The 14,402-nt window shown below is 46.1% G+C and overlaps 1 protein-coding gene across 1 annotated transcript in view; it reads left to right on the forward strand.

Moving 5' to 3' along the window:
- Positions 1 to 14,402, forward strand: part of UBR4 (ubiquitin protein ligase E3 component n-recognin 4) — a 136,198-nt gene that overhangs the window by 73,633 nt on the left and 48,163 nt on the right. Inside the window, 8 exon segments of the mRNA XM_047728541.1 lie at positions 84 to 221; positions 1,035 to 1,209; positions 7,847 to 7,943; positions 8,605 to 8,712; positions 9,145 to 9,261; positions 10,180 to 10,389; positions 12,282 to 12,431; positions 14,118 to 14,345. Coding sequence (XP_047584497.1) covers positions 84 to 221; positions 1,035 to 1,209; positions 7,847 to 7,943; positions 8,605 to 8,712; positions 9,145 to 9,261; positions 10,180 to 10,389; positions 12,282 to 12,431; positions 14,118 to 14,345 — 1,223 coding nt within the window.

A 14,402-nucleotide genomic window follows, 5' to 3' on the forward strand; every position in this document is an offset into this window, starting at 1 on the left:
TCGTGTCCTCTGCGCTATGTGGTTTGATGCTGTCGCCCCCAGGAGGGGTTTTTTACCTGTAACAGCTCTCGTTACTCTCTCAGCTCCAGCCTCGGATGACGAGGGCAGCACGGCAGCGACTGATGGCTCCACCCTTCGGACCTCCCCTGCTGACCACGGTGGTAGCGTGGGCTCGGAGAGCGGGGGCAGCGCCGTGGACTCGGTGGCTGGCGAGCACAGTGGTAATGTGGCTGGAGGTCCTGATCTCCTTGGGCAGGGGTGGAAACGCACTAGGAATCTCTCCCTGGCTCCTGGGATTGGTGTCAGCAAAGGGAAATTTTGAAGGCTCACTGAAAGTCTGGTGGAATTAACTTGACCTAAACACTGGAGTTTCAAATATTTAATGATAGGAGCTTAGGCATGACATGGTTAATGTTGGAACATTTTACAGTCAGATTTTCATTGTGTCTTATTCAAGAAAGCAAGGATATGTGTTACCCCAAATTGGGAGTAATCTAAAATAGTTATGGTATGACCTTGAAATCCATCATTCTGTGGCTTTTGTCCCCTCTGTTGGGGGAAGCTGTCAGGCGGTCTTCCTCTTAACATAGCGGGCTGCCTTCACTGTCTGCGGCTGACACGGTGGGGCTGTGGAATGAGGAAGCATGCCGTTTTGGTTTGACTTTATAAACCAGCCTCTGGTTAAAAATCAGATAGCAAAGTATTTTAGGGAAGGGATTAAGAGTAGGTGATAATTCCTAGATTCCCAAGTCAGTGTACATTTCCCCTGGGTTAGGAGATGGAAATATATCAACAGCAGAGGTTGTTCTTGTAGGTGGATCTTACCTACCACAGAAGGGTGAGGGGCTGCCCTGAGAGTCTTGTAGTGCTCTGGGGCCAGAATCTTGAATTCAGTCCTTATTTATTCTCTTCTTCACAGAGAAGAAAAAATTCTCTGAACAGGCGTCTCTGAACTATTGCTGACTTCAGAGTGTATTGGATTCTGTCATGCTTGAGGATTTGATTTACACTTTTTTTTAACCATTTCCCTCTAGTATCTGGCCGGAGCAGTGCTTATGGTGATACCACGGTGGAGGGGCACCCAGCTGGACCAGGCAGTGTCAGCTCAAGCACTGGCGCCATCAGCACCACCACCGGACACCAGGAGGGAGATGGCTCCGAGGGAGAAGGCGAAGGGGAAGGGGAAGGCGATGTCCACACTAGCAACAGGTTAGGACCTGGTCATTTGCAGTCAGGAGGCTATGGGAGAGTATTTCGGGAATAAGGTGATGGATCAGTTGCAGGAGGTGGAGAGATGTTAATAGTGTTTTTTTTTTTTTTTTTTTTTTAAATATACAGGTAATAAACTCAGGAAACGGTTCAAGATCGTAGGAGGCATTCTAGGTCTGTCTTCTTTGTCCTAATTAGAATTACATCAGATTAACTGCGTAGAGAATACAACATATTTCTTCTCTTAAGGCCCCCCAGTATCCCTTATCACTGTAAAGTGATTGTCTTGAAAACGTGTATCCTCCTGCTCAGCTCTGTCTTGTTTCTTCATTACCCATAAACTCACTTTGTAGCATTCTCTGTACCAGTGGCACTCTTCTAGGCTCAGCAGTGATGGCTATTACATATATGCTAGAAATGGCTCCTTGTTCAGTGTGTCTACAAGGTAACAGAGAAATAAGGCAGACCAAATACATATTTACGTCTAGAAATACCAGTGGGAGGGCATTTGGCAAACTGAAAGTAATCTATAAAATCCTGCTCTATCCCCTTCAAGAAGTTCTGGTGGTGGTTGCTACTGGATTGGTGGAGTGAACATAGCCGTTAACTGAGAAGGGGAGACTGGAGAAATACATTTGTGATCTGATGTTTGTTAAATTTGTTGAGGCCCCAAATTTTCACATTAGTGCAGTGCAGAAATAACTAGCATTTTGGACTCAATGATTTCTATCCAAATAAAAGGTCATTGAAACTGCAGGCATAAGACGTTTTCAGAGGACATCAAGGAGTGTCTCCTATACTCCCTGTTTCCTACTGCTTCAGCTTCAGTTCTTGGAACATCTCTTGGATGAGGGTGACCTCTGGCTCCACTAAGTGATGATATATATATATATATTTTTAAGATTTTATTTATTTATTTGACAGAGATCACAAGTAGGCAGAGAGGCAGGCAGAGAGAGGAAGGAAAGCAGGCTCCTGCTGAGCAGAGAGCCCAATGCGGGGCTCGATCCCAGGACCCTGAGACCATAACCTGAGCTGAAGGCAGAGGCTGTAACCCACTGAGCCACCCAGGCGCCCCTAAGTGATGATATTTTGATGGAGTCTGTTTTTTTTTTTTTTTTTAAGATTTTATTTATTTATTTGACCGATCACAAGTAGCAGAGAGGCAGGCAGAGAGAGGAAGGAAAGCAGACTCCCTGCCGAGCAGAGAGCCCGATGCGGGGCTCGATCCCAGGACCCTGGGATCATGACCTGAACTGAAGGCAGAGGCTTTAACCCACTGAGCCACCCAGGCGCCCCGATGGAGTCTGTTTTTTAACATTTTACCATAAAGGGGTTTTTACTTAATCTTTTTCTTTTTCTCTTAACAGGATGCCTAGGTTAATTCCATGTGTTTGGAGATGTAGTCTTTGTGATTTTTTGTTTTTTGAAATTTATTTAAAACATTTTTAATCCAGTCTGCCATTGCTTGTGAATTGAAACAGTTAAGTTCATTTGTGATAAGTGTTAATTACTGATGAATTGGAATTTATGCCTACCATTTACTTCCCGCTGCTTATTTGTTTTGCCTGTTTCTGTTTTTTGTCTTCGCAGTCCTCTTTTGGGTCAGTTCGCTATGTTTTCCTCCCTTTTTCTTTTCTTTTTTCTGCCCCTCTCCTACATTTGCAGGTTGTTCAGTGTTTCTAGTCTTTGGTGGTTATCCTGGTCCTTTCAACATGTACATTTAACTTACCCAAAACTAAATTTATCTCACAGCTGCATCTTCTTCCTGCATAATATAGAGGACCTTGGAAGATTTGACCCCTTCTTATCAATTTAAGCTGTTATTTTTGTGTGTTTTAATTCTTTTTCAAAAAAGGCTTTTGAAGCTTTTTCAAGGTACTATTGCTCTTTTTTTTTTTTTTTTTTTGGTACTATTGCTCTTTTGTACAGTTTTTGTGGTCAGTGTTTTGTTCACGTTTACTCACATGCATACCACTTTCTGTGCTCAGTATTTGCCTGCGCGTGTCAGACCTTCTATCTGGGATCATTTCTTCTTGAAGTGCGTCATTTAGATTTTCCATGAGGGATGGGGCACCACTTATAAAATCGCAGATTTTCTTAGTCTGGAAATGTGTTCATTCAGCTCACATTTTGTGGGCATGTTTTTGATGGGTATATAGTTTTGTGCCGGTAGTTTTTCTCCCCACAAATTGAAAATGATATCCACTGTTATTGTCAGTGAGAAGTGACCTGCTATCATAAGCGCTGTTTATTTGAATATAGTGTCCTTACTGCTGTTTATAAGATCTTTATTTAGGATATAGTTCGGATGGATTTCTTTTTAAGATTTTATTTATTTATTTGAGAGAGAGAGAGAGGGAGAGAGTGAGCGAGAATGTGTGCACGCACGATTGGGAGGTGGCAGAGGGAGAGGGAGAAGCAGACTCCCTGCTGAGCAGAGACCCATGTGTGGGGCTGGATCCCAGGACCCTGAGATCATAAGCTGAGCCGAAGGCAGGTGCTTAACCAATGGAGCCACCCAGGCGCCCCAGGATAGATTTCTTTACATTTATTCTGCTTATTCTGCTTCAGGGACTCCTGAATGTTTGGGTTAGAGTCTTTTATTCTAAAAAACGCTTATCTATTAGTCTCCTTAGATACTGCTTCTGCCTCATTTTCTGTCATTTTTCTTCCTGGGACTCTGTTTACATAGTTTTACTATCATAGTTTTTTTTTCCATATCTCATGGAACCAATTTTTCCTTAAAAAAAATTCACTGTGCTTAATTATTTTTGGCTTCTTAAGATCTATTTGAGTAGCGGGCATAAAACATGAAATATAGGGCTCCTGGGTGGCTCAGTCAGTTAAGCGTTCGACTCTTGGAAGCAAGAAAAAAACTGAAGAGTTCGTGTGATGTTGTTGTTATTACACCTATAAATTCTTGTAAAAACTCAGCAGTGGAGTCCTCTGGTTCTGGACTTTTTTTTTTTTTTTCTTTTTAAGATTTTACTCATTTATTTGACACAGAGAGAGAGATATATATCACAAGTAGGCAGAGAGGCAGTTAGAGAGAGAGGGAGCCTGATGCGGGTCTCAATCCCAGGACCCTGAGATCATGACCTGAGCGGAAATCAAGAGTCAGATGCTTAATTAGCTGAGCCACCAAGAGCCCCCATAATTTTTTTTAATTATCCTTTTAATGTCTTTAGGGTCTGTAGTGATGCACCTTTTTTCATTTTTAATGTTGGTAACTTATATGTGTGTTCTTTTTTCAAAGGTCAGTTTTGCTTGGAGTTACCAACTTTATTTACAAGGAACCAACTTTGGCTTTTCTGTTTTATGTCCATTCTTCTGTTTTATTTTCATTCTTCATATTTCCTTTCTTTGCTTAATAAGCTTTTATGGAACCTTATCTTTTGAGAGTTAATTTTTTCTTCTTTTTTTTTAGCTTAATAAGATAGAAACTTGAATCACTGATTTTAAACCTTTCATTTTATTTTTAAAATTTTATTTATTTTTTAAATAATGGGTTTTTTTTTTTTTAAGATTTTATTTATTTATTTGACAGATCACAAGTAGGCAGAGAGGCAGGCAGAGAGAGAGGGGGAGGCAGGTTCCCTGTTGAGCAGGGAGCCCAATGTGGGGCTCGATCCCAGGACCCTGAGATCATGACCCAAGCCGAAGGCAGAGGCTTAACCCACTGAGCCACCCAGGCACCCCCCCCCTTTTTTTTTTAAATGTTTAAAAGTATTTATTTGTCAGAGCGCGAGCGTGTACACAAGCGGGGGGGGGGGCAGCAGGCAGAGGGAGAAGCAGGCACCCCACTGAGCAAGGAGCCTGATATAGGGTTCGATCCCTGGACCCTGGGATCATGACCTGAGGTGAAGGCAGTTGCTTAACCTACTGAGCCACCCAGGCATCCCAAACTTTTCATTTTAAATACGTATTTGAAACTAGGTATTTCTCTCTGAACTTCCCTTTAAAGTCTGCTTTGGCGGGCGCCTGGGTGGCTCAGTGGGTTAAGCCGCTGCCTACGGCTCAGGTCATGATCTCAGGGTCTTGGGATCGAGTCCCGCATCCCTGCTGAGCAGAGAGCCTGCTTCCCTCTCTCTGTCTCTCTGCCTGCCTCTCTGTCTACTTGTGATCTCTCTCTGTCAAATAAATAAATAAAATCTTTAAAAAAAAAAAAAAGTCTGCTTTGGCTGCGGCCCATATATTTTGATGTGTTGTATTTTTATTGCTATTCAGTTCAGAATGTTTTCTAAATTCTGTTGTAATTTTCATCTTTAGCCCATGGGATATTTAGAAGTATGTGGCTTAATTGCCAAACCTTTGGGGAATTTCTAATTACTTTTCTGTTACCAATTTAATTTACTATGGTTGGGGAACATACTGTGTGATTTCAGTCCTTTCAAGTTTCTTGAGACACCACATTGCTTCTAAAATGATTTCTGTCTTTTTGGGATTTTTAATGCTTTTTAGGAGGACTGTTTTAGCTAACCTAGCCATGTTAGTAGTAGAAGTCTAAAGTGTCTTTTTTTTTTTTCCTCAAGATTTTGTTTATTTATTTGAGAGAGAGAGAGAGACAGTGACAGAGCTAGCAAGAGAGAGCAGGAGTGGGGAGGAGAGGGAGAAGCAGGCATTCCCTCCTCACCCCCCCGCCCTGCAGAGCAGGGAGCCTGACAACAGGGCTCGATCCCAGGACCCTATGATCATGACCTGAGTCAAAGGCAGACACTCAACCAACTGAGCCACCCAGGCGCCCCTAATGTGGTTATAATTAAACTTTTTTTTTTCAAGGATAAGTTAATCGAGTAATTATTAAATGACTTACTTTAAATAATATAGTAACTAATTTGTTTTTATTTTAAGTCATTAAAGAAATGGAACTTGTAATCTTTGGTATAGGGTTTACATTTTTTGTTAGATTTTAAGTTTAAAAAGCTGTAGTCTGGCAGCATCTTGGTCCAGGTCTAGACTCTGCTCATTTTGTTGCCTTTTTCTCTGATACATGTGCATTCACAAGTATGTTCTGCCAATCTGAAGACTTGCATCCATCTCAAAGCTTGCTGTTTTATCCTGCAAGTAGACACTGAACTGCTAAATTTGAGCTGCTGTTGTCCTATTACTTTTCTTTGCTGTGTCTTGTACATTCTTGAGCAATTCTTTTATTTTTATTTTTTTAAATTTTTTTCTAAGATTTATTTATTTATTTATTTATTTATTTGACAGACAGAGATCACAAGTAGGCAGAGGGAAAGGGAGAAGCAGGCTCGCCGCTGAGCAGAGAGCCCAATGCGAGGCTTGACCCCAAGACCCCGGGACCACGACCCGAGCCGGAGGCAGAGGCTTTAACACACTGAGCTACCCAGGCGTCCCATTCCTGAGCAATTCTTATTCATTTGGCCCCCACACGCTTGCTTTATTCTTTGGATGTATGTGTGAACTTTTACGTGTGACTGTATTTGGAAGGACTTTATTTATTTATTTATTTTAAAAAAGATTTTATTTATTTATTTGACAGACAGAGATCACAAGTAGGCAGAGAGGCAGGCAGAGAGAGAGGGAGAAGCAGGCTCCCTGCTGAGCAGAGAGCCTGATGCAGGGCTCGACCCCAGGACCCCGGGATCATGACCTGAACTGAAGGCAGAGGCTTTAGCTCACTGAGCCACCCAGGTGCCCCTGAAGGACTTTTAATAGCTCATTCCTTTGAGTTATTTTTGGAATCATGGTCATTTATCAATCAAGTAAGACCCCATACATCAATTGAAATTTTAATATTTTGAAAATAATCTAGTTATCTCCTAGGTATATGTTACACATGAAAATCAGTTTTTTAGGCATATGTACACCTGTGGTTTATTATACACAGTCTGTAAAGTAAAATGAATCAAGAACAGTTTATGAACTATGAGAGTGAAGGCATTAATTGATTCCACAAATGTGTTCTTCATCTGTGTAAGATTGTGTGTTAGTTGGGACTGCCAACCAGATTGTCATCAGGACTGCACTTAATTCCTTTTCATTTCGGTCCTCTCTCGAATCAGCGTATTCACTAGAGCGCCAGAGGCACACATACAGTAGGGAAGCCCCGCCACGTTAGTGCCCACCTGAATATATGGGAGAATTCATGGGTCCAGTGTGGAAAGGGTAGATTTGAGATTGAATTTTTCACTAGGAAAAATGGTAGGCGAGTTGAGAAGGTAAAGCAGTGCCAGACTTTCCGGGAAGCAAGAAAAAAAAAAAAAGGACTGGGTCACTGCCACTGGACGACGTAGACTTTGTAGATGGAGGGGTCCCAGAAGATAGTGCCAGGAGGCAGGATGGGGTCATGTGTTGGAAAAGGCCACAGAGCGCGCTACTGAGAACACCTAGGGCTGATTGCTTGAGAAATGCTAACTTTTCCTGTAGCAGGTTTTCAGGGCCATCTGTTGTTATTTTGGACTAGTTCGTTCCTTTTAACAGAGTGAGATTTCTCCTTCTCTGTTGGTGGTGTCACCAGATAGGCATTTCTGAACATTTTGCTAATGGTAGGATTGTTTCTAAGCAGTAGGCTCTTTGTTTACCTTGGTAGCATGAGGAAAGAACTGGTTTCAGCCGGTTTTCACTGGTTGTGAACTAGCTCACATCTCATGTATTTTCCTTGGCCTTTTAGACTGCACATGGTCCGTCTGATGCTGTTGGAGAGACTACTGCAAACCTTGCCCCAGTTACGAAATGTTGGAGGTGTCCGGGCCATCCCATACATGCAGGTATCCCTCAGTTCACCTGGGTCTGTCCCACTGTGGTCGGACCACCCTTCAGCATGCTCACATCTCTCTCCTAGAGGCTTTATAAGGCTTTGTTTGGTGTTAGGTCATAGAATAATGGAATGCAATTTTGAACTGCAAGTTGTAGCCCTTAATGCTGTAGATGAAAAGGCCGAGGGTCAGAGAATTGAAAGAGATGCCTGCAGTCGTCCAGCTAGTTATTGACAGAGCCAGGAGCAAATGTCTGGCCCCGAGATTCTCAGTGTGTAGTGTGTCTTTATTAACACAGTGTTGGAATGTGGTCTGATAGCTGTTCTCCCACTAGCTGCCTTCCCCTTAAGCAGAAAGTTCTTTACTTTTGAGCATAGCACTTCACCCTCTGTTAAGCCACTTTGGTTGGTTATAATGTAGTTTAGTCAATTCGTTTTGCAAACTCTTTGCAAAACATTTTTTGTGATGCCAAGGATGGCATGTACCAAAATAGAATCTTCTGACTCCAGACACTTAAAGACCTTTGGATACCTTGGGATTTAGGATCTTTTCGTGGATTACATTTATGATTGATTGGGTAGTCAGGAAGATTGGGATTTCCTCTGAACCCTGTGTGTTTGGAGTCCTCTTTAGGGTCCTGGTGCTCATGTTTTCTCTCTCTGTTGATTTCCAGGTCATCCTGATGCTCACTACAGATCTGGATGGAGAAGATGAGAAAGACAAGGGGGCCCTGGACAACCTGCTGTCCCAGCTAATTGCTGAACTGGGCATGGACAAAAAGGTAAGATTGGAGAGTTCTGACATGTGAGAAACAGGGACTGAGGTCCATTCTCTTAGAGGAACTTCACTTAGTTTCAGGGATAACCACCCACCGAGGGCTCCAGTTCTGTTGATTGAACAAAAATGTTGGCAGTGCCTTCTTCGGCCCAGGCCTCCTGTTGGATCTGGATGTAAATGAGAAACAGACTAAGTGCCTGCCCTCATGGGCCTTTTGTAGTTCCCAAAGCTGAAAACAGTAAATTAGTTGTCTCTTAATACAGCCTCTTAAGTGTATTGGGCTCTAGGTCATCCGGATGTAGTCCTGCAGGCAACTGTTTTGACTCTAATTCCATGTGAGGAACAGTTAGTGCTTATAGGCTGAGGGGAACCTTGTTGAGTGGACGCCTCAAGCTTAAAGTAAATGGGGGCTTCTGGGCTCCGCGTCTGCCTACAGGACGTCTCCAGAAAGAACGAGCGCAGTGCCCTGAATGAAGTCCATCTGGTTGTAATGAGACTCCTGAGTGTTTTCATGTCCCGGACCAAATCTGGATCCAAGTCTTCCATCTGCGAGGTACTGTTGCTTTGAGCACGGGGGTGTGGGGAAAGGTAAGAGGATTGTCAGCTAGGGCTGCGGGCAGAGGTGATCGTTAGAATAGGCTATTGTCGCTGTAGAGGAGAAGGAGTCCAAGCTGTCACTTCGTTAAGAGCAGAGCCACCACCTTTTCCAGAATCCCTTCCAAGTCCTGATCTTTGCCAGCAATCCCTCCATTGGAGGGGTTACAGGGTTTGGAAGTTCCATTATTGAAAAGAGGGGACTGTTCTGCCAGGCGTAGGGTGGCTAAGAGGATTCCCCTACTGTGTGTTGCTATAAGGTATGGAAATAAAGCAGAGAGAAAGCAGTGTGTGTGTGGTGGAAAGGAGATTAACACAAAGCAGAGAAGGTAGAAATGGAGGCTGGACTGCATCCAATCTTAATGAGCTTATGAGCTGTGGGGTTTGCGGGGATTGGCAAGACTCTCCTAATGGTTTTATTTACAGTGGCTTTTCTCCTGCTTTTTTTATTCATGGGACCACTTACCCCATCTCCTTTAGAAGCTGGTTTGGTGGGGAGAGCCCCTGTCTGGAGGGTGGGGTTGCTAAAAAGTGCTTGGAGTAGAAAGTTTTCTCTCTCCTTGAAATGGGCTTCTTTTCTGGTTGCCCAGGGAAGAAGAGAACCTGCCCCTCCCAGGGGAAAGGTATCCAGTCCTTGACCCCCTTGGCCTGTAGCATGTGCGCGTGGGCGAGTAGAGCCGGGATCTGTGGTTGGTTGGTTCCTAACATGCCATTGTTGGAAAGAGATGGGAAGTGTTTGAGTTAGTCGGGGGACTTCTAACTCAAGAGACGAGCTCCCTCCCCCAGCGGTCCACTCTGAGACTGTCACTGGTGGGTTTCCTGCGCCTGCCCCCAGCAGCCTTACAAGCTCTTCTGCCCCCCTCCCTGTTTCCCCCAGTCGTCTTCCCTCATCTCCAGCGCCACAGCAGCGGCCCTGCTGAGCTCCGGCGCTGTGGACTACTGCCTGCACGTGCTCAAATCCCTGCTGGAGTACTGGAAGAGCCAGCAGAATGACGAGGAGCCCGTGGCCACCAGCCAGCTGCTGAAACCGCACACCACTTCATCCCCGCCCGACATGAGCCCATTCTTCCTCCGCCAGTATGTGAAGGTGAGGCCTTTCCCTGGAGGAAGGACTGCTCCTGCCCTCCTCCAGAGCACTCTCCTCCTCGCGCTCTGCGAGTAGGGCTGAAGGACCTAGGGCAAGGAGCTGCCGGAGGCAGACCGCGGCCCTGGGGGGCTTTGGTCTTGGTGCCGTTTAGTGAGTAACCACTTCTCCCGCCCTCCTGCCGGGGTTTGGACTCGTGACTGTAAAGCAGAGGAACTGAGTGAAATCAGATAGACCTGTCCTTTCATGTTAAGTTCCTTAGAAAAAGGGGAGCAGGGTAATGTCACAGGTGTGTGTGTGTGTGTGTGTGTGTGTGTGTGTGTGTGTGTGTGTGTGTAACTCCCCCTGCTGTCGTCAGAGGCCGTTGAGGGAGCTAGTTTAGAAGATAGGCTTTCTGATCAGGTGAGTTTGGGAACAAGCATTCCTGCTTACCAGCTGGGAAGCTCGGACAAGTTATATGCAGCTTTCGTGTGCCTCGGTTTGCATACCTGGAAACCGAGGCTCCACACGGGGTTTGCTATGTAGGGTCGTTGTGAGCACTGGCTGACCTGATGCAGGAAAGCCCAGCGCTGAGTGTGCCAGGGCCTGTCCACATCCATCATCTGTGCCTTTTCTGCACATTTGTGTCTGGGCAGCGGCACGAGTGCTCCTCGCGGCACACTCCCAACTGCTTTGACTGTGACATGGATAGAACAGGCGTAAAATGTGAATCGCATCATGTTCTTCTCTTTTCTTAACCTTTGCTGGTTTTCTAGAACTTTTAGGCCAAAAAGTTCTTTGAGTACCCCAGCTATGAACTCAACTCTCTAGCTGTGTCACTACTGCCCCGGGCATGCAGCCCCCGTCCTGTGCCTTGCCCCAGATGCGGCATACTGCCTTCCTATTTCCTGTCCTCCTGAGCTGCTCTCCCTCTGCATCGCTTTCTTCCCCTCTGAGTTAATTCCTAGTCTTTCAAGACCCGGCTCACACACTGGGTCCTAGGAAAAACCTCCCCAACATGCACTTCCTGCTAGCAGGTCAGATCACGATGGTCTTGCCCTCGGTCCCCAGAGTGCCCTGTGCACACATGGCATCTTCCCCTTGTTTGCACCCCTAGTTGCTTGGCAAAGACCCGATGAGGAACTGGTGGTTGAATACGTGAGACACATCGTGCCCCAAATTCTTGTAGGCTCTTCCTGTTGGACCATGTGGCCTGCAGGATAGCTGCTGCGTCCACCGTCCTCACCCCCTCAACTCCCCCTCCTGTGTGGGCTATGCATTAAGTGATCCTGGCCGCCTTGGTTGGGTGGTTGGTTTCTTTCTTTTTATAAGATTGATTTATTTCAGAAAGAGTGAGCACATGCGTGTGCACACGCATGCAAGTGGGTGAGGGGAGGGGCAGAGAGAGAGGGAGGATCTTCAAGCAGACTCCCCGCTGAACGCAGAGCCTGAGGTGGGGCTTTATTCCAGGACCCTCAGATCATGACTGACCTGAAATCCAGAGTTGGCTGCCCAACTGACTGAGCCACCCAGTTTATTTAATGTCTCTTGATATCCTAGAAGGTTTTGGTTCTAGGGAATAGACTGCATCTCTCACAGGAAGTCAGAAATCCTTCACTGCCACTGTTTTTCCCATTAGAAGTTTAATTTTTGTGTAAGCAAAGTACAGTCAGCCCAGGGGCAAAACCCAGAGTGTAATTTTGGGACTTTTGAGACAAGTGAGGTCTGTGTCCTGGAGCCTGGGGCCTTGCTGGGTTTAAACCGAGCTGTCGGGCAGTGATGGCTCCAGCTTTGAAAGATACCGTTTACAGCTCTGGTGTAAGCTGTGCCTAATGAGCAGGAAGCCAGCCCTTTTCCTGACCGTGGTCGTGGATACCTGTCCGTCACAGGTTCTTACACAGATGTTCTTCCCCCAGGGTCATGCTGCTGATGTGTTTGAGGCCTATACTCAGCTTCTGACAGAGATGGTCCTGAGGCTTCCTTACCAAATCAAGAAGATTGCCGACACGAACTCCCGAATCCCACCTCCTGTCTTTGATCATTCGTGGTTTTACTTTCTCTCAGAGGTAAGTAAAGCCCAGGCAATGCGCCAGTCAAGGAGAGGACATTGCTGTGACTGCCTTTTTTTCCTCTTCTTTTTCTTTTATTTAAGATTTTATTTATTTATTTGAGAGCACATGTGGATGCAAGCACAGGGGGTGGCGTGAGGAGGAGAGGGAGAAGCGGGCTCCCTGCTGAGCAAGGAGCCCAGTGCGGGGCTCCATCCCAGGACCCAGGATTATGTCCTGAGCCAAAGGCAGACACTTAACCAACTGAGCCACCCAGGCACCCTGGCTCTGATGGCCTTTATGGCCCCCTTCCGTCCTCACTGTCAGGAAGCGTTTCCCCTCGCGGCGCCACTCCCGCCATGTAGGTCTTGCGCCGGGTGAGCTGTATGGTGAAGCTGTGGAAGATGGCTGTCAGAGCAAGCCATGGCTTTAGTTTCTGATTCTGTACGTTTGCCTGTTTCTGTATATGAGGTAAGGGATGAGTTTTTAATAAGTTGGATCCTGTCTGGAAAACAGAAAATGTGCTAGTTAAATTACAGAGAGATTTTAATGTAGGGAGTTGGCTGACCAGCCACTAAGGAACCGAAAAGAAAAACAGGGAATGTTGAGGTAACACAGAGACCCTAGCTGCAGGCAGCCGCCGCCAGCCGACCTGTGTCTGAAGAGGATTCAGTCTGGTGGACCTGAGGAGGGGCTGCTGTTTCTGATACCCCAGGAACTCTGAGGAGATGTCATGCGGTTGATTCTGGGAGGATGGAAAAAAGCCGATGATTAGAACCAACTGTCGTTGGTTTGTCCTTGAATACCAGAGAGCTGATGGAGGCTGCCAGAACGAAGGGCTGCTGTCAGGATAGCAGGCAGACAGGAAGGAGCCAGTGTTTTTTCCTTGGGCCCTCTGGTGTCCCTTTTTGTTCCCTCTTGGCAGGACCTGATGGGGAGCCAGCTGGCAGAGAAGCAGTGTAGTTAGTGCACTTTTGGGCCGGCCATCGCAGAGCAGTGTGTAGCCGGGGTTGTGGGGGGAGGTTGGAGGCAGCTGAGGGACGGTAGCTCACAGTTAGCTGCCGTCACATTATCACAGCGAGCTTAAGATTTACTCTGGGAAGACTGACATGTTAGCAAGCCCCCAATGACCATTTTGGGTTGTATAGATGGAACAACAACCTAACCTTTTCCCCACTTCTTTGACCTGAAAGATTTTTTTTTTTTTTTTAAGATTTTATTTATTTATTTGACAGAAATCACAAGTAGGCAGAGAGGCAGGCAGAGAGAGAGGAGGAAGCAGGCTCCCTGCTGAGCAGAAAGCCTGATGCGGGGCTCGAACCCAGGACCTGGGATCATGACCTGAGCCGAAGGCAGTGGCTTAACCCACTGAGCCACCCAGGCACCCCGACCTGAAAGATTTTGAAGTTGTTTTCCTGACCATTTCATTCTGGGTGGGCTGGAGTGGAGGCCAGCTTCCTTGTAGATTCCAAAGGACTCCCAGGAGGGGAGCGGGAGTATTGCTATTTTCCCCTCTTTGACAGTTTTCTTTTTCCTGTCCACTCTGTAAGGAGTACTGAATTCACTAGAGCCTAGCTTGGTTATGAGGAAATAGCTTGGTGTGTGTTTCTTACAAGTTTCTAACAAAAGTTCAAGAAAACCCAGGGCACTACTGCTGACACAGTTCCTGAGTCACTGACTCTCTGTGTTGCCTTTCCTCTCAAGTACCTGATGATCCAGCAAACTCCATTTGTGCGCCGTCAAGTCCGCAAACTTCTGCTCTTCATCTGTGGGTCAAAGGAGAAGTACCGCCAGCTCCGGGATTTGCACACGCTGGACTCCCACGTGCGTGGGATCAAGAAGTTGTTGGAGGAACAGGGGATATTCCTCCGGGCAAGTGTGGTTACAGCCAGCTCAGGCTCTGCCTTGCAGTATGACACACTCATCAGCCTGGTACGAGTGGTGAGGGAGACGGTGGGGCAGGGAGCCTCATGTGATGTGGCTCAGGGA

This window comes from Lutra lutra, chromosome 4, assembly GCF_902655055.1.
Source record: "Lutra lutra chromosome 4, mLutLut1.2, whole genome shotgun sequence".
In the NCBI taxonomy this organism is placed as follows: Eukaryota; Metazoa; Chordata; class Mammalia; order Carnivora; family Mustelidae; genus Lutra; species Lutra lutra.